We start from the raw sequence: 20,847 nt of genomic DNA on the forward strand, positions 1-20,847 counted from the left end.
GTCAGATTGTTGTGATATTTTGTGTTTTCATCGGTTTCAATAGTGACACAAGAGGTATTGTTTTAATTACGAATTTAAAACAGTTGCAGTAGAATGAGCTTCTTGACACACTGCAGTACAACAATAATACCAGGTGTGAACAGTTACAGAACGCTCTCTAGAGACGGGAAGGAAGGTAATGCTAACGACAGCAATGGACAGGAAGTTATCCAAAAACAGACATTACTGGCAGCAGCTTTAAGTTTATTAGAACCTAATACTACCTGATTTGAAGTGTCAGCACTCAACAGCCTGAATATCTGTAACACAGCACCGCTGTCTGATATGCACAATTACACTGAGGCAGGCAAGTAAGAGATGAGGTGTTTTGTCTGCACAATAAATGTTCATGATGATGACTTAATAGCCATTTTTATTTGAGTTTGGTTTGGGTTAGTATTTGATAAAAAATTATTCCCTTTGTAAAAGGAGCATCATTATATGGGAGATTGGAATAAAAATTATCAATAATTCCAAATTTTGGTAATCCATTATGTTCCCTGACATTGTTTTTTTCCCATAGTTTTTCCCATATTTCAGCTTTGGCCTGAAAATCAGTGAGAACCTCTCAGTGTAACAACATGCAGAGGGTGTTTTTCACTCTTTTTCAAAGCATGGCACACACACACACACACACACACACACACACACACACACACACACACAAGTTTGTGCCACATTCATAGTGAGAAAATCCGTTATGTAGCTTAACCATCACAACTCAGTGTCTCAAAAAGCCTTATTAAGGTGTGACAGACAGTGAGGATCAGTCAAAATGTTCTCACATTCCCAAAGTGTCCTGACTTCCTTATGTTTATAAGTGTTTTGGTCCTCACAAAGATATCATGCTGGTTTTGCATTCTTTGTGTGGACACTCTTAGACATAATGCCCTTACCCTTTAACTAATCTAAACCCAATTCTAACCCTAAAACCAGGTATTAACCCTGAAAAGTTGTGTGGACCAGACAAAATGTCCTCACTTCCTTAGGTTTATAAGTTTTTTGTCCTTCACAAAGATACCACTGAACTATGAATTATTGCTTTTTCATCTTTTATGAGAGATGTATTGATGTAACGCAAACATGTCACCATTTCCCTTTTGTCAGATAAGGACAGATTTAGTGAGAGGGACTTTTTATTCATCCTGTCTTCTCTTAACAACATGCTCAGCTTCAGGCTCAGGCTTCCTCCTGCAGGTCCGTATCCATCTGGCCGGGTTGTTGTGATCCTGTTCACTGCAGCACCAGCTTCAGAGACGATGAAGTGTTTTTGTCATTTAATCAGAAAACACTGATACTTTAATATAGTTTATGTATGTATTTAAAAAAATAAATAAAACAGAGAGGCTGGTAGCCTCCCTTTCCAGTGTGGATCATAGAGGCAAATGTAAAAAAAAATATGAATATATCCTTTGACTGTGAACAAAGGCATGAGATGTGTTCTGTCATTCTGACATTTACAAAAACACAGGCTTTAGTCAGTGCTGCTGCTGCTGCTGCTATTATGAAATCCGTGCAGTCACGTGATGTCTTCTCCCATCACCATGACAAGTTGGAAGTCTGACCTTCGGCCACATGCAGGGACTGAAGACTGCAGTACAGCAGCTGCAGTTCACCCGAGGCTACACTAGGGGCGGAGTTTGACCTCACTAGTCTCAAAACATCACTAATCCGCGTCGGACATTCTGGCACAGACACAGGCCATCACCATCTTCACCATCATCATCATCATCGTCGCCAGCAGCAGCAATATCAGCAGCCGCTTGTCCCAGGAAGGAGAAAGAAAGAAAGACAGGGATTTCCACTGAAACAGCATCGTCCTGCCCGGGATCTGCTGCGTGGCATCATCCACAGACTCTGTGCTGCGCCCGTGTGCGTGTCAACGGGATTGGAAATGCTGCACTATGGCAGATAGTGCGCTACACGCGTCTGGACGTAACTGCAGTCATTTCTAGTCAGTTTAATTTGCAGCTTTCGGGGAGAAGTGCGGCGGGATTTGTGCGCTGACGGCTGGACCGCCCTGCGCCTTCACTTCACTCTATCCTCTTCCCTTGAAGGTAAGTGCGCAGACGGACAGAGCACTTGTTTTCCTAAAGCCTGGGTGCAAGTTGCGGCATATTTTTGCTACAGTAGCTGTTCCCATGTACAAACAGTTGAGCGGTGGAGCAGCAGCAGTGACAGCGTGTCTGCTGCTGCTGCTGTGGGAGCGCGCTCCACGACGCGCGTGTGGCGTTTACAGGCAGGAAAACACAGGGTTGTAGTTATAAAACCCCCGGTTCAATAAGAGATTGATGTCCTCTCCACGAACCCGGTCGACAGTAACGATGGCTGTTGTTGTCACAGCGTATAGGTCTATAGGAATCACATGGTGTCTGAGGTTTGCTGCAGAAACACATGGCACATGCATCGAATGCGCATATCTGAGTTAAAGGCACATTTACAAATAAACCACTAACAAAATTTGAAATATGAAATCACATTTTTCATTTATAATTAAAAACACATTTTTATTAGTAAACAAACATCAGGTCAAGCCAAATGTGTTTTTGATTCTTGATTCACTTTTGTGTTGGGTGTCCTGTTTATGTGGTTTCAATATTTTAGCTTACGTTTTATATTACACTTTTATTTTACAGCAATGTCATTAGTCACTAACATTAAAAAGGACACAAAGTAAAACATGACAAATACAGATATAGGGAAGACAAGCCTGGAAAGAATAAATGACTCAGTAATGTTGGAACGGAATTGTTTATGTAGATTAGAAGCCCTCTAACTATTTATTATAATGTCACTGAATTATAATCTCTATGAGTGCAAATTCTGTTTCCATTTAAGCTTTTAATCCAAATAATACGACACATGTATTTGTTGTTTTATTGCCTCTTGCAATGCTATTATAATTATCATATCCAGTGTTGAAGAAAATCTAAAGGAATCGAAAAATGGTTTGTCTTTTTACTCTGAGCAGATGAAAAATATTTCATTTATTGTCAAATTGTCACATTCTTGCATCAGACCGGCTCTGTTTCTGTGTAGCAGACACAGCTTTTATATGTTATGGTTTGAGAATACAGTTCACACATTTCTAATTAAGTTATCTTATACTTGGCTTCATCAGGAGTGTTTAAATCATTGCGTTTAAATGGTGCTTGTGCTTTTTTTGTCCCGATGCAGGAAATAGCTTCCGCACTTTCAAACCATTATTCTGCTCTTTGTGCTCTGTGCTGTACGTAGATGTGTGTGAGTGCAGCTGTGGGTTACCTCTAACATTCCTCCATCCACAGACTCTGCTCAGTTGCCATTCAATGTCCAGCTGCACATGGCTGAAGCTGCCCTGTGGCTGATCCTGACAATGCTTTCAACTAACCACTCTGGAGGTGTGTGGGGATGAAATGGATGGAGCCCATGGCCAGACCAACACACCAGCTCCCACCTCTCAGCATGTCCAGCTGCAGCAAGTCTCCCTCCAACTCTGGAGAAGGTACAGACGACACCATTTCTCTGCCAGATCAGGCATTGGTGATGTAACTGTATCTTTATCCACAGTGCTTTATTTTATTCCCATAGCACATGAAATACTTATCAAATTTGAACCACATTTAATTGACATAAGGGGTTACATAAGGGATGAGAATGACTTTAAACAGCACAAACAGAAACAGAAATAATGCATTTTTTGCCACCAGTTGCAGGCTCTAACTCCATGGCATGGGTGAAGATGTTTAAAAAACCAGGAGGAGGCCTGAAGAAGTCCTACCAGCCTGGGAGCATGTTGTCTCTCGCACTCACCAAAGGTCTGCTGAATGAGCCTGGGCAGAATAGCTGCTTCCTAAATAGTGCTGTCCAGGTGAGGAAGCACTTTTCTCTTTTTTAAATGTTTTTCTTAAGCAACAATGACATACTATCTTAGTTTCTGAATACAGTACCTCCACAGGAGAGAAACCAGCTCAGCAAGCTTTAAAACAACCGCACACAAGCAAACAGTGAAATGTTCAGGTGGTGCTATGTTAACACACACTCTGTGTTTACCCCCAATTAGGCAATTCAAATCATTATATACTATATCATATCATATATCTATAGCTACATAATGCTGCAATAAATGCATAAGTGTGAGTTAGACTAATGAGTGATATTCTCTGTTTGCTATTGCCAGCGGCAACGATAAAACATCCTGTCCTATTGGCAAACCCTTAAATAAACATAAAAAAGAAGAATATTCACTTTAATGTTTTATTCATGATTAACTCTGGAATATAAGGTCCATAGCATGTTGGTTAGATTTAATTGTCAGTATTTTTACTGTTATTTACCAGAGTGTCATTAGGATTTAATCCATATCAATACATGTTGATAGTCATATGATACATCATACTTCTATAATTTGGTGCCGAGGATGTTTAAATGCTCAGTTGTGGTGGAGAGCTCTTTGGAAGAGTACTTGCACTTATCTCTGTAACGGAGAACCAAAACAACAAACCCTGCACCAGCATTTCCTGAACAGTTCTAAAGTGAAATTAGAACGAACGTAACAGATCACAGTACTTTTTGTTGAGATGCTTGATACAACTCATCAATGAGGAAGTAGTTCCAATTTTAACCCAGTTCTTAATGACTTGAAAAGTCCTTGCATGACGAGGTTAGCTTGAACAGTCTTGTGTTCATTTTCAGTTTTTATTTATTCACAAAGGCATTTACTGTTTGGCAGGTTCTCTGGCAGCTGGACATCTTCAGGAGAAGTTTGAGGCAGCTCTCAGGTCACTTCTGTCTGGGCGACGCTTGCATTTTCTGCGCTTTAAAGGTTTGTAGTTTCAGTTTTTCCGCTTTAAAGTTAGAACCAGTGCAATCAGTGGTGGTTTCCACACATAAAGTAACTCATCTTTTTATTTTTTTCAGAGTATATTCAGCCAGTTTCAGCAGAGCAGGGAGCGTGTGCTCCCCTCTGACAGCCTGCGCAACGCTCTGGCTGAAACCTTTAAGGATGAGCAGCGCTTTCAGCTCGGCCTGATGGATGATGCTGCCGAGTGCTTCGTACGTTGACACTGAAAATAATAATATCTTTCCACAGTAACTGTGCATTCAATAATGTTGTGGTGCTTCCTCCTCTTTAAGCCTTATCCACTCAGTGTCAAGGTACATTTTTGCCTTGTACTTTTTTTTTTTAGTAGATCTAAGCCCTGATAGGATGTTTGTTTTGTGTGTTTGAATGTCTGTCTGTAGAGGCAGGGGTCTCAAACTCAAATGACATGGGGGCGGGGTCACTGAGGCCACGTACAGACGGAAACGGCACAAAGTGTAAACAATCTATTTTTGAACGACTGAAAATGCTGTAGTACATATGCCAGCACTGTAAGTTGTGCTGTAACGTCACACCAACAACAGAGAAGAAGACGTTTTACACGTTATAGATATAATAACTGAAACTGAGCCCGAGGAAAGAAAAGGGAAATAATGTCTGTTTGTTTACAATGACTAGCGACAATCTACTGACTTTCTGTCTTTAACCTAAATACTTTACGAGAAGTTAATGCCACACGACTGAGATGCATCTATTTACTGCGGGTGGAAAGTCAGACACACACAGTGAATTGAAAAAAAAGGTATTGAAATAATAATGTTTATGATGATATTTCACAGAATTTCAAAATAAAAGCGTTTGTTTTGATATGGAAGGATTAAAGATGAAATGAATGCTTCCTTTTTTGTCCGTTTCAGAAGACTAGCATACATACATTGTTATGTGCATTCATTTATGCATTCGTTCAGCAAAATAGAAATTAGAATATAGAATATAAAAATATAAATGCACACAGCATACTGTTACCTATGCAAAAGAAAAAAATAACACAGTAATGTTGCACAGCCTTGGGGGTAGTGTGTGTTTGTGTGATACACAGTTCACAATATAGACATATATGTGATAAAAAATGAATTTATTCATTAAAAAACATACAGAAATATTTGATATTAAGTGTCAGGTCACGAGAAATTCATTGGGTGGGCCACAGGTTTGAGACCTTTGTCCTAGAGCAGTGCAGATTATTAAGAAAATTAGTAGTTATTTTTATCATCTACCACCATTCTCCAATTTTAGATACACACGTTCAATAACCGTTTTTAACTGCACAGTTGTTCCGTGTCCCATGTGTCTTTGCTTTGCATGTTTATAATTCTCCTGGAACTGTTTTTGTTTTTACTTCTCACCTATTAGGAAAATATCCTGGAGCGAATTCATCTCCACATAGTGTCAGACACTGCAACTGATGCTTGTTCATCCAAGTCATGCATCACCCATCAGAAGTTTGCAATGATGCTTTACGAGCAGGTGACTCACACGTTCAGAGCTCTTTGGTATTTTATTTACTGGAACAGTGAAGGTTGATTTTAAAACAATAACTTATTAATGAGACGTTCATGAAGATATTCATAGGATACATAGTTTTGGTTGTGTAATTAAAAATCAAATGATGCTGTCACAGAATGTAAGTGTTAATGACATTTACTGACATGTAAATATGTAAATGTAAAATGTTAAGTAATGTTCTTCTCTCTTTTTTTTTGCAGTTTGTGTGTCGCTGTTGTGGTGCGTCTTCAGATCCACACCCATTCACAGAATTAGTACACTACGTCTCAACTACTTCTTTATGGTGAGAACCACGTTCATGTCCGTTTCATAATCCTAAACCTGGCTTTTAGAAGTGGAGTCGCATTGTACACAAAAACACTGATGTTTGTACTGTGGTGAAACGTTCACGCTCCATTAAATTAGCACATCTTTGACTGTGCAGTCACACTTCCTCCTCCTGAGTTCAGAATTAAGTGACAGCTTTTTTTCTGTATTGCATGCTATCACTTAACATTTGTACAGAATTAAGTCAAAGTCTAAATATATTTAAAACAACTGTAGTTGAGTTGGGTTGAACAATTAATTGAAATAATATCAAAATCCCAATATGGCCAACGCGAAAATGACCAAACTGTCTGACAAATTACCATTTTTGGATTAAATATTATCCTGATCTTGACTTTATTCTACAGATCAAAGTAAACCTTTTACTTTCTCACTGATCAGCACAAATATCACACACAAATCGTTGGATTAGCTAAGGTTAAACTTTACTGTCCTCAGTGTGGAAAATTGGCTTTAAAAACAAAACAACAACAAAAACTCATTTAATTTCAAATACTAACAAAAACTGGAGAGTTTGGAGTTCAGTTAAAGGCAATTGATTTATTTGAGCAACCTTTTAATTGCACACTTTTTGTGGCTCATGCAGTGTGACAGATGTTATGTGACGACAACAGCTTTCAACTTAATACTCCTCGTGTACCAGCCACTTAGTTGCATCTGTGGTTTCCCTGTGGTCTGTGACCATTCTCTCTTTTTGTTTTTGCAGTCAACAGGTCGATCGAGTGATTGGTAAGAATGAGCGGCTCAGGTCAGACATGTTTGGAGAATTGCTGCAGGCAGCAAACAACACAGGAGACCTTCGAAGCTGCCCAGTATGTGATTCATTGTTGTTCATTGTAATGGGAGTGTTTAATTAAACGTCCAGTGTTACTAGGAGTTGGCTGAAATTGAATCTACTACCAATAAGCAGGTTTATATGTATGAGTATTAGGGCCACGCATGAAGATACAAATATTTTTTGCCATGACGAGATTAACCCTTTAACACCGAGCATATCGCAGACGACACAATCTGTAATTACGCGATGGAAAAATGCCAACTGTTTCTGAAAGCTGAGAAGCTGCAACGTGTGGTTATTACTGTAAAATGGCATTTTTTGGCCCAAATGTTATTTTAAATATGTTTTACACTGCTCACATTTCAAATTTAACACACAAAATCTGGTGTTATTGTACAACTACAGTGTTTTTTCTAAATAAAACCATTTGTTTTTCTTAATTTTAAATTGTTAACACACTAACATGCAGTAAATTGTAAATAACTGCCAGATATTGAAAGTTATTCTGGAAAAATTAGCAAAAGCATGGACGTTTTTGTTGACTTTAAACTCGACTTGTTGAGATTAAACTTGAAATTTTGAGGATAAAGTTAAAGTTTCTCTTTAGTGACGTCACCGACCGCAGTCTGAGACTGACTGACCGGATTCAGTGGCGGCTTCTGTGGAGCTGATGGACATGTCGAGACAATATTCCAACTTTATTCTCTGAAATGTCAAGTGTAATCTCGACATGTCCAGTTTAAAGTGTCGTTATGGCAAAATTCTTCATGCGTGGCTCTAATACTCTGCTGTATATATGGGGGAATAATCACTTTGAAATAAAAATTTCTGTAGGTCTCTACAGCTAATGGTGAGAGAGGATAGTGCAACCTTTTCCCAAGTGCGTCAGGGAACTCTTTTAAAACTCTCTCCACTTTCTAATTTTCTCTGCCATTTACCTTTTTTCCTTCTTTGTTGGTTTCTGTTTGCATAGCAATCTCACGCCTTCAAAACACAAGTCTGTTCAGGTAGAATCATGATGGTGATTCTGTTTTAAGGCTATGAAAACCAAATGATTTTTATTTTAAAGCTATTATACATGTATACGGGTATATTTAGGGGTAGTATAATCAGCTTTTGCCAGTAAACCCTCCTAAATGTTGCACACTGGCCCTGTTCAGATTAACAAATCTCTCATAATCTCTGTTCTGAATTGAACCATTGAATTCTGATTTAAAGTAATAATATATCCTTTCAGAAAGTGTAAAATGGACCCAAAAGATGATTCTTGATTCAGAGCACACTCTGTGCTTTGTGCTGCTGTGACACTGCACTTGAAGCAGCCGGAAGGAGATGGTGCCAGACTAGTGTTAGGATATAAATAGCAGTAAGGGCTTAGCCACTGTTTTTGTCTCATCTGTATTTGCTGCCGCTGTCTTCCTCTCCACTGTGCACCAGAGTCTCTGTTCCAATAAACCCATTATTCCCCCGAGAAATGACTGCAACTGCACTTCTGTCTGAATAATGCTGACGTGCTGATAATAAGTGGCTCTTTTCCATCTTTGCAATGGTCCTGATTACGACACAGAGAGAGCGAAACATTTGCTCTTATATTCAATATTCATATTTGAGAATAAAACATTAATATCCTTTTGTTTAGTCTTTTCACCCATGAGGCCGCTCAGCCCAACAACAGCACAGAAGCTGGAAACGGGGAAAAGCCAACCTCAGCCAAGACAAAACAGAAAATGAAACAACACAGTGACATTATGTTATGTTTTATTGCTACACACAGTTTTATTCTATTTCCAAAACCTCTGGTTTGTGTCTTGTTGACTCACTTCCAGTATCCAAGGAGACATTTTGCTCAAAGCACTTTATAACTCCATAAAAGATTTTTTTGGGTGTGGTTCAAAAAAATTTTAATTTTGAAATGAATTCTATCAACATACTGCTTCACGAATTGAATTGTCTCTACAAATCATCCCCTATTACTTCTACCCAGACTTTGTGCTAAACTACATGGAGCCGAAATCCAGCGATTGACCTCGTTTGCATCTGGAACACATAGAAATGATCAAATAAAGCTCCAAAAGTTAATATACTGTCATTCATTTGTAAGATAATGATTTAAGTCTTTTAAATCTGCTGATGTGCAGTTTTTTTTTCTTCTTGTTTTACAGAGTAATTGTGGTCAGAGTATCAAGATCCGCCGTGTGCTCATGAACTGTCCGGAGATCGTGACCATAGGCTTTGTGTGGGACGCGGAACAGTCTGATCTCACAGACGATGTCATCCGGTCACTCGGCCCACGTTTGAACCTGTGTGGGGTAAGAGCTGAACGGGCTGACTCATGGGATGTATGGAAGCACCTGATGACAAACATGTCCATCATTTTAAAAGATCATCATTTAGTGTTGAGAGATTCAATGTCAAAAAACAACAACCTATCTTATCGATAACATTTGACCGGGACGTTAATCTTGTTTTTCATGCAGTGCAGTATTTTTGACCAATGGACGCGTGTTAGAATATATGAGAAATCTTTTTTTTATGACAATGAAAACCATCGTAGTCATCATTTGTTTTCTCATCTGCCGGAGAGAAACTGGCTGATATTAAACTTCACTTTGTTCTCTTTCAGCTTTTCAATCGTGTCACTGATGAAAATGCCAAACGCAGTGAGCTACATCTGGTGGGGATGATCTGCTTTTCCAGTAAACATTACTCAGCTTTTGCCTATCATACCAAATCTTCAAAATGGATGTTTTTTGATGATGCTACTGTAAAGGAGGTTAGTAATCTGCTTTATCCCTGTTCTACATCACATTACCTGTCACATGCTCTTGCACCACACTCTTTTTTTCTTCCAGATCGGGTCCAAATGGAAAGATGTCGCCTCTAAATGTATCAGAGGACATTTCCAGCCACTTCTTTTATTTTACACTAATCCTGAGGGAAGTCCGGTGTCCAATGAAGATGCACCAAGGCAAACCTCAATGTGTCCACGGTACAAAGGCCAAGTAAATGGTGACGCGTCAGGTAAGATAATCCTCCTGTTATCACCACGTCTCGTGGACCCTTGACGTGGTTGACTTTAGAATTTTACATCTTTTTGACCTCAATCAAGGATGTTTATGAGGATTATTAGATGCAAGAAGGGGATCTTGGTCTGTGACGAAGCTATTACATTTTGGTGCAGATGGGGGATTAAGAATGGAGTCCTGGATTTATTTTTTCACTTCCTTGATTTAACAAAAAAAAAATTATGTTTTGAGGGCTGGTATTTACGAGTTTGAACTATTATTTGAGTAAGTAGACAGGCATGTGTAGGATAATGCTGGATATAGTGAAAAATGCAACAGATAAATGAATTGTCTTGTACTAAATCTGAAAACCATTGAAGACAAACATGTGTGAAGAAATGTCCCTTTTATTTAGAATGTTCATAGATAACACATTATAGCTGAATGTAGGTCACATTTCTTTAACCTACAGTACATAGTTTTCCCTCTAATCAGTAACTGTTGTGAATGTACTATTACACTACATATAAATAGTTATTAATTGGATTTGAATGCACACGTGTAAATGTGCAGATGTGTGCATTGAAATACAAACATACACATAGTAAAACAAAAGTTTAACAATAGCCACCATGTGCCTTTGTTGTTATACTGTTTAGCAAATATTAGTTGCTAACATCAAGCAATAATGGAAGTTATTGTTTTGTAATGTGCTTGATAATAAATGAAGCAGAAACATATTATTACTGGAAACATGATAGGGACTATAATACTCATCAATTTGTCCTTTAATACTAAAGTAATACCATGTCATGCACCACTGACAATAATGATTAAAAAAGTAATCACAGTCATGGTTTGATTGAGACAGTGGTGAAAAGTGGGGCAGAAAAATTGTCCTGCACTGTGTGCTGGCTTGAAGTTGACATGAGGATGATGCCTCGGTTGCACGCAGATTACCACCCACGCCTGCCTCTCTAATCCCCGCGCACACTCATGCTCCGGCTCCACAGTTTCACTCCTCCCCTTGGCATGTCAGACGTTTGCCTCACTTAATTTATCTACTTGTTTTTTGGCAGCGGCGTCTGTTGCCTGTTTAGAAGGATTGTTCTGTGGTGGCCAGACACTTTCACTGGCGTGAGACAGGATTCTTGTTTTTATGAAAATAAGTGCAAGTAACAGATGTTTCAAAAAAGTATTTTTGGTCAAATGGGGTTTAGAACGTACAGTATATACAGATGCTATGAGAACTTATATCCTTTTTTCCCCAGCACAACCTACAGACAATCTGATGATTTTTTATTTTTTTTTGCCATTTTCACACACCGAGGCAAAAATAAGTACTCAGAAAGTTTAAAATCGGACTGAATTTGTGAAAAATTTGTGAAAAGTTTTCTATGAACAAAAAACAAAAGAAAAACGCTCTATTTTGTGACTTCTGCACAATTATTGCTATTTTAGATCACTGCTAAAAATGTGATATAAAATGCAACATGACTTTGACTCTTTGAATATGTTACTTGAGCACTATTAATTCAATATTCAATTTAATATGATATGATGATAATTTGTTCTGATATAGTTCATATTGTGCAGCACATCAGTGCAAATCTGCTGTACATATAGTCTCTGTATACTCTGTCTACAACATTACGTCATACACAGTGTGTAAGAGTTATAATTATACAGCAGCTGTGTAAGGTGCACGCCAGTGTGCTGCAGTATCTTTGTCAGTGGAAATACATCAGGCTTCATAATCCGTGATACTACAGCTTACTCACTGAAACATCCCACAGCCACGTACAAGTATCTTTATAGCTTCAGCCTTTTAGTTATGAAAACACAAAATATACAAAAAGGCAACAATGCTGCTGCAAAAAAGGCTATAATAATAATAACAAAGAAAGGTTTTCATCCTAAAGTGATCTATGAACATTTTTCACATTCTAATCACTCGCTGTGCTCTGACGCCATGTGAAACTAAAGGCGTGTATATGTTAAGGTAAATTAATTAGTCTGGAAACTTTTCATGGAGGAGGAGTTGAGCTGTCGGGTAAATGTGTTGCTCTGGAGGCAGATGTTCATCGTTCTGTTTCTCACAACAAAAGCAAAAGAAGAAAAGAAAAAAAAAAATGCACCACAGTGTTGGCAAATGTGAGAGCAGTATGTATTTATTGCTCCTGCATCTGTGCTTTGCTTAAAATACATATCCAGTTTTGTCTGTTGCTGCGTGTGCCGTGGAGGTGTGACACTGATAAAACGTTTATTATAGCCGCACTACAGTTTGTTAAAGGAACACGAACAGTGAGTTGGAAATCTAATATAAGTTTCTCAATGATTGGGTTTTAGTATTACTTGATGGTTTGATCTGATCATTGATTTGAACCCAGAACTAATGTCCATGCTATACACTTATTGTATGGTGTGTGAGTGTGAGTGTGAGAGTGAATGGTTGTTAGTTTCTGTGTGTTGGCCCCATGGTGGACTTGTCCAGTGTAGACCCTGTTTTTTGCCCTTGACCCTCATCTGGACAATAAAACATGACAAAACAACAGAGCTAGATTGATTATAGCAGAGATGGTAAAGCAGATTAAATTAAAACCCAGCAAAAATTAAACCCTTAAAAGAAATGATTTGGATTAAAAGAGTGTTGGACATGTTTAGTTGGTGTAATACACTATTCAACAAGCTGTGTACCATTAGTCTCAGTCAGAAAACATATGACTGTATATCCACGATGTTTCATACAGGTAAAGGGATTTCAGAGCCAAATAACTTTTATTTAACTTTTTTTCAAGAAGCAAACAAATAAATTGCAAGTTAAAAAGCACCAAGTGCCAATTTCTCATCTGACATTGAATTCATATCATTTGTCTTCTCCAAAGTGAAACATCCACTCGTGAGTCCAAACAAATTCGAGGAACCTTCCATGGAGAATTTCCAGAGGACGAGTGAAACATCAAGAAAGGACAGAGGGCATCGGAGAACGGAGCCGTCGCAACACAAAGGTACAGCACCGAGATTTTAGTCAGGCAAAAGCTGACATGTTTGTAGTGTCTCTACAAATATGGTGTGTCCACTTTGTTCAGAGGTGGCACATGCAAGGTCTTCATCTCCTCCAGAGAATGGACTGAGGCCGTCTGTGGACCACAAGTTAAAAAACCATCAACGCACTGAGAAGTCCATCAACCATTCAAGCAGAGGGTCTCAGGAGCCACGTGGACCGCCCTTCAGTCCACAGGGTGGTGGACATAGCCAGAAACACACCACCTCCCCGAGTCGCTGTGATCAGGATAGCTGTCAGGAGCAGTGTGAGAAAGGTGGCAGTGGAGGAAACCGGAGTAAATCAAAGTCCACTTGGAGACCCATTCGCGAGGTGTTAAACGTGGACATGGTTCTAAATGAACTGGAGCAACGGCGTCAGCAGCAGCAGGACAGCCCGCGGTGCAGCAAGACTTCAGCCCAGGAAAGGGACCCTGCTGAGCCGAGCCGAGTCCGGGAGAGGGAATTTGTACGGACCAGAGAAGACCGAAAGCAGAAGTGTCTGATGACGATTTACGAGGACGAGCAGAGGCACGAGACTGAGAGTCACAGCTCTGTGGAGTCAGAGAGCAGGGCCAACCCACAGAGGGGCAGCAGGCTTAAAGGGGGCCCCAAGACGCTGCTGCGTAGTGACACCTGGACCATTCAGAGGACGGAGTCTGGCTACGAGAGCAGCGACAGACTCAGCAGCGGCTCCACAAACCCAGACTCACCTGGGGTTGATGGCTTTGCTGCTAAAGAGCAGAGATCCACAGCAGAGGCTCAGCTGCAAAGGTAAGAAACAACCGTGTGACTGCTCATGGATAACCCGCTACAACGACAAGTCAAGGTTTCACATGAATAAAACATTGGGAACATGGATCTTACAGTAAATACTCTGTATGAGTAATTAGACATGACAATTAACCTGTTCTAATGTAAGTGAAGGAATTATACTGATAAAGACCACTGTCTTTTTTAATCCTCTAGCGAGTTTTCTTGTATATGTTCTTGCAGAGTTTCATCAGGTTGTTATTCTGAAACAATAATCTCATCACCACACCAAATATTTTTAATTTGCCTGGAAACAAGAAAACTGAACACACACAAAGCGGAATTATCTTTCAAACAGCTTGTACAGTCGTGAACATGTTCTTAAACTACACTGTTTAAGAAAACATTATTATTATAACTATTATAATTATAATTATTATTATTATTATTATTATTATTATTAATAATAATAATAATAATAATAATAATAATAAATATAGCTTTCTACTTAAATTGCACATTTATGTCGGACTCAAAACCTAAGTACAACCTTATCTACTGAGGCATAATTAACTTTGTATGACTTTTAAAATTATACTTTTCTTTAAATATAAAATAGTTACCGGAAAATTTATCTGGCAAAAAAAACTACAACCACAGTTAATTTAATAAAGAAAAAATAAGAGATACCAGATGTTTTTAGCCAAAGTATATAATTTTATATTTTGGTCATATTTTATATCAAGTTTCAGATCTTTAACTATATATTTCCAGTTGTTTCATTACATTATAAAATGATTTTAATTGAAAAGCTGGTTGTGTGATATTTCAGTCACTCGATCTTTGTTTATTTTTCGTTTCCTGTATCATATTTATCTGCTGACCAGTTTTACAATGAACCAGCATGAACACATGCTCACAATAATTGCAATCTTTTCTTTCCAGCCAGCCACATCAAAAGGGAGGCGATGCAAAGTCGAGTGTAACGTCATCATCACCTTCACACAATGGTGAGTTCCGGTACTGTAATAGCAACAATAAATAAATAAATAAATACATTTAATGTGCTATAAGTAATGTTTATTTATTTAAATGTTGTATTGTTGTAGTTTTATATGTTATGATGAACAATTAATCCATGGCATCCAGATTCATGTTGGGTAAATTTAAAGAACAACCACAACAAAAAGTACAATTGAATTAAAACAGAATTTTGATCACTTTCATAGATCTTAGATGTAACCTGCTCTACTGCCACTTACATATTGTTCTTACACATCTGTTATTACAAAATACACATGCACTGGTTTACATACATTAGGTTGAATATTTAAGCTTTGCCCTTGTGTCCTACATAAGTTTAAGAAAGGTTTTTTTTATCATATATAATCCAGTCTAATCCAACTTTATTTATAAAGCACTTTAAAAACAACGTCTGAAACAAAGTGCTGTACATCAGTGATAAATAAAACAGGTAAAGTATAAAAACACAAGGCCTAACAGACCTAAGAACAAACAATACAACAATAAAATACTGTAGAAAGTATAAAAACAACACAATAAACAAGTCACTCCCAGAGTATGCACTATATTTGCAAGTAGGTTCCTGACTGAAGAGAGGAAGTGTTTTGTTTTCTGTAGTTTTCAAAAACTACTCACAGTGTGAGAGGAATTCAAGTTTTTGAGCTCAGACTGCAGTATTTCTGACGTGTTAGGACCCTTTAACCACTTCACCCCGTCAGTGCCGTTAATCCCACAGAAGCTCCGTCACAGAGCACACAGCTGGACTCGACTGCTGGCGTTGTCACAAAATATCTTTGTGTTTCATTTGACACTTAAAGTCTGCCACACTCGATACTTAGTCAAGGCTGTGCACAGATACAGTCAGTGTTTCCAACCAACAGCATAAGCTTTCATCCTCGCATTGGAACTCTCCAGGGCAACAGCAGAGAGAAAAATAACACATCTATTTTTAAAGCCAAGGAATTCAGCACCACAGTGCCTCTCGCTGTGCGGGTGTTGGGCTTGAGCTCACTGACTAGTTCATCCAGCTGACAAAATCCATTGAGAGCAACAACTTGCTGCTGCCACCCTGTGGCTCAGAGTAAAACTGCTGTGGGACCTAAATCTGTGGACACAGCCACATTACAGTCTTTCTTAAAGGGACAAAAAGCAAGTCCCCATAAAGTAAATGATTACATTTTAAGATGAAGACATGTTGTAGGGTTAAGTTAAGGTTATGTTTAGGGTTAGGCCAGTAGGATTTAGGGTTAGAGTAATAAATGTAAGTCAATGTAATGTCCTATGATGTCATGGAAACTGTGTTTGTGTGAGAGAGAAAGACGATTAGTGTCCAGTTAACACTGTATTTGAACTCATATTCTCTCATTTATAAAATATATCGATTTTTGGGATTTACGTCTAAAATCCGCGGTTCGACTTAATGTTTAAGACTCTGTAAAAGTAGTTTTTGATTAATCCCAACTATTTGACATGTAATGTAGATTATTTCTATATCTCGTTTTCTCATTCTATCAGATTATGTGCATTTATACATACATTGCTTCATTTAATTCAAAGGTAACATTGCATATATTACCATTAAAGGTCCTTGGCGAACCCACTGTTAAAGGTCTAGTGTGTAAGAATTAGTGATATATGAAAATAGACCACTGTACACACTGTCATGTTATAATTCATGTTCTCATATGTACACTGTTTTCTTTCACTATGTTTTGAGCAATTTCTATTTCAATTTTGTACTTTTAGGTAAACATCAATCCAGACCTCAGGGAAAGAACCACGACCAAGTTTCTCATTCACAACTAAAGTGCAGTCCAAGTTTAAGGTAGTGTCCTTTATAATCTACATTATGTAACAACGGCTCACATACATCACATACTCCAGTATTTGAATCGCCGCTTTCACGTTTGTTATAGGCATAAATCAAAGAACCCTTCTAGCACCTCCAGGAAAGCGGTGTCTTCAGAGCGTGACTCTGCTGGTCCAGAGAACAGGCAGAGTGATCAGCTGGAGCCCACAAACTGCAGAGAGACTACAAACCTGAGGCACATTATGAAAACCAGCAGCTCGGAATGGAACAGCTCTGATGATCTCGCTCTCTCTGAGCCTGAGGACAGAGAAAGTACTTACTGCTCCAGCAACAGCGAGGCCGTCGCCTCCGATCCACAGTGTCCTCACATCACGCTGCCATACCAGCCTCCCTGTAATGTGACCACGGAGCCTCTTCAACAACTCAACAATCAGCGCCAGCTCAGTGCGACGGGGTCGCCTCACCTCCGACCCGCCCAGCGGATCCCCCCGCACCAGGGTGAAACAAGCCACGCTGCGTTTCGCCCGAGAATGCTTCAAGAAGCCTTTCCGTCGAGTCCTCGTCTTTCATCCACGTCCTACGTCAGTCCGCACAGGAAGCCTGAAGTGTCAGGTCTCTGGACCTTCTCAGACACAAGCTCTAAGTCGGGCTCTGACCCAGAGAGGAGCACTCCATCATCATGTGAAAGTGAGGAAAGGGTCACAGGATGCAGGGTGGAACAGGCAGTGCCAGCTCAAGAGGTTTCTCTGACAACGTACTTCAATGTGGACAACTGTATGACAGAAACGTACCGTCTCAAATACCACAACCAGAGGCCTCTTGTCCTCTCTGCCACGGTGCCGCGGACAGTAGCGGTGACTGAGCGCAGAGACACCAGTCACACACTTGCCACTGAAACACACTCACAAGATGTGCCAAAGAACAGACCTGAAACAAGTAAGTCTCCCTTTACAGCCTCACAATCACATGCAGTGTTGCAGTGATTCCATTCAGTTTTTCTTTCAACAAAGTGTTGTTGAGAAATGATGTGCAGCTGGGAGTTCTGAATACAGAGTACAGAGAAGTGTTTCAAAGTATAATTTATGATGGTCAAAGATACAGTAGCATAAGCTCCACATTTACTGTGTGGTAGGTGAGCAGGAAACACACTAGAATTCACTTTTCATGAGCGCTTGTTTTCAGGCATACTGCTACCTGTTTTCAGTCGTCTCACTTTACTAGCGCAATGTTGCTGTTGCGTCCGTCTGTTTGACATCAAACAAATCACTTCCTGTGTGCAGTGCAGGAGAGATAACACTGATAAACTGAGAAACACAGAAAGAGTCATGTGGAGCTGATGGACTCATTTGACTCAGTATAATAATACATACAGTTTTATTGATGCCAGGAGGCCACATCAGTATCAGTGTTGTAATGTATCAAAGTACAAATACTTTGTTACTGTACTTAAGTACAAAATTCATGTATGTGTACTTGACTTTGTTATTTATATTTCTTGCAACTTTTACTTTTGCGCCACTACATTTACTCTAACTATCTTTGTTACTCGTTACTCGTATTATAGTCTGTATTTATAAAGAGCTTGATCAAGGACACATATAGACTAGCAGATCCAGAAACTGAACCAACAACCTTCCAGTTGAAAGACAATTTGCCCTACCACTGATCTACCATGGCTCAATCCTAACTCCTCACTTTTCTAAAACTGAAGTACATTTTATATCAGAAATTGAATTGTGATACTTAAGTACAGTAAATGTCATGTACTTAAAGACTTTTACTTAAGTAATATAATAAAAAGTGACTTATATTATATCATATTCTGGTAACATACTTTTAGTCAAGTATTCCTTTTAGGTACTTTATACAAGACTGAACATTATTCCATCGACAATCATACAAACAGCAATCAATATGTTACATGTAAACAGAACAGATCAACAGAAAAGCAGTGAAGGACAGCAAAATAAGTAAGGTAAAATAAAAAGCAATAAAATAAATAACAGTCTAAATTGGCATTTGTTAAGTCATGTAGTGAACAATCATTAAAAAAAAGAACTATTGTGAATAGTGACACAACATAAGTGGTTGTTTTTTAGTTGACTGCGATATGGCATTTATTTTATTATTTTTACATGATTTGTATCATACAATATAATATAATATCTATGTTGGCCCACATGACCCTCATGTGGAGGATAAAGCGGTAGAAGGTGAATGAATGAATGGATATAAAGTACCTTGATTTGCTTCAGGTGTCTTGGATCACTAAAGTTTCCCTGTGTCAACATGTACACAACTATCTCCTTATAGAAAATAGAAAATGATACTATACATGTGCATCAGGACTATTGGAAAAGTCATGTTTTTTGTGTTATGTTTTCTTTTACAGGCCATAATAGCAATAAACCCACTGCAAAATGGAACCCAGTGACCACCAAAGGACTGGACGACCGTGGTTTTTTATGAGTGGCACTTGGTAAGTTTTGTTTACAAAGGATGACAGTGGTCAGTGCTACCTGGATGCCAAAGAGTTTAGAGAATGGGAAAAGATGTTTTGAACCCTGACATCTCCAGACTGAGTAGAATTTATTTATGCAATTTAATGCTGAACATGTGTGTGTGTGTCATATTGTTCTTACATGTTGAAACGTCTTCCGTTGTCTTGCAGACGTCTGGACTGTTTCTTTTTTGCACAAAGGGTTTGGTCACTTTAAGTAGAAAAGAAAAAATGTTTATTTCTTTATTTGTGGAGCAGTTCTGCAGAAGAATTGAAGAGAAACTGATATAGTGTATACATATTTACATATATATATATATGTATATAAAGTCAGGTGTGAGAGACTCGGATAGTTTACAAAAGCATGCACATACAAAGTCGTAGATGCTGGACGGGAATTGAAATCAGAAGACAAGAAATGTCTCTACATCAGCTGAGGCGCCCACATATTTCTGTTTAAAACTACCTTCCAATGATTGAAGTAATGATTCAGGTGCATTTTCAGAAACATTATCTGGATGGTAATCTAAAACAAAGTGTGTGGGAGCCTCATCCGGTGTGTACACTGAGCTACAATTCAATTGTGGTGTGAGGCGCGATAACAAGAAAATCACAGCACGATGACATGAAAGGTACTTTAAATAACCCTTAAGCAGAGTATGATGTCGTTCTACGAAACAAAACAAAATAAAAACCTACGTTGTAATGGTTTGACTCTGCAGCAGGTTTGATGTAGATCATGGAGGGTGAAGTAACGCGACTGAGGTGCAGCTCACTGACTTCATTTAGGGCTCGGGGTCACCAGGTAACTGATGTCGCAACAATGACGTGTATTTACTTTGTGATTAGTTTAAGCTCTCACCTTTTATCGGTTCTTTTACAACGTGTGTGTGTGTGTTAATGAGTGACTGAGAGTTGACCTGTAGCCATCAGCCTCTGTGGCTGTAGAAAAGGATTGTTGTCGATTCATTGCTTCCGGTGATTTGTTGATTTTTTTGATGATTCATAAATATGTCTTTGAGATCTCGTCATGACGTTCTGTAGCTGGGACCGCGCTCAGGTTATTCGTCTTTATTTATTTCCTTTGAATCCTTTTTTATTTAGTTGCAACTCACAAAGATGTCAACTTTGTCCAGTCTTCCTGTTTAACTTCCTGAAAAATTAACACACATATGTATTTGCAGGGATTTGTCATAAACATGC

The 20,847-nt window shown here is 38.8% G+C and overlaps 1 protein-coding gene across 1 annotated transcript; it reads left to right on the forward strand.

Moving 5' to 3' along the window:
• The first annotated feature begins 1,557 nt into the window (after window positions 1-1,557).
• Window positions 1,558-19,887, forward strand: usp53b (ubiquitin specific peptidase 53b). Its single transcript, XM_044028722.1, has 17 exons — window positions 1,558-2,096; window positions 3,327-3,523; window positions 3,729-3,889; window positions 4,751-4,843; window positions 4,939-5,073; window positions 6,254-6,367; window positions 6,607-6,689; window positions 7,440-7,545; window positions 9,674-9,820; window positions 10,135-10,284; window positions 10,364-10,532; window positions 13,402-13,524; window positions 13,606-14,332; window positions 15,257-15,321; window positions 17,081-17,159; window positions 17,251-18,080; window positions 19,537-19,887. Exons 2-17 carry the CDS (start codon window positions 3,430-3,432, stop codon window positions 19,611-19,613), a joined length of 3,153 nt encoding a protein of 1,050 aa, XP_043884657.1. The 5' UTR covers window positions 1,558-2,096; window positions 3,327-3,429; the 3' UTR covers window positions 19,614-19,887.
• Window positions 19,888-20,847: the final 960 nt, after the last annotated feature.

This window comes from Solea senegalensis, linkage group LG6, assembly GCF_019176455.1.
Source record: "Solea senegalensis isolate Sse05_10M linkage group LG6, IFAPA_SoseM_1, whole genome shotgun sequence".
In the NCBI taxonomy this organism is placed as follows: domain Eukaryota; kingdom Metazoa; phylum Chordata; class Actinopteri; order Pleuronectiformes; family Soleidae; genus Solea; species Solea senegalensis.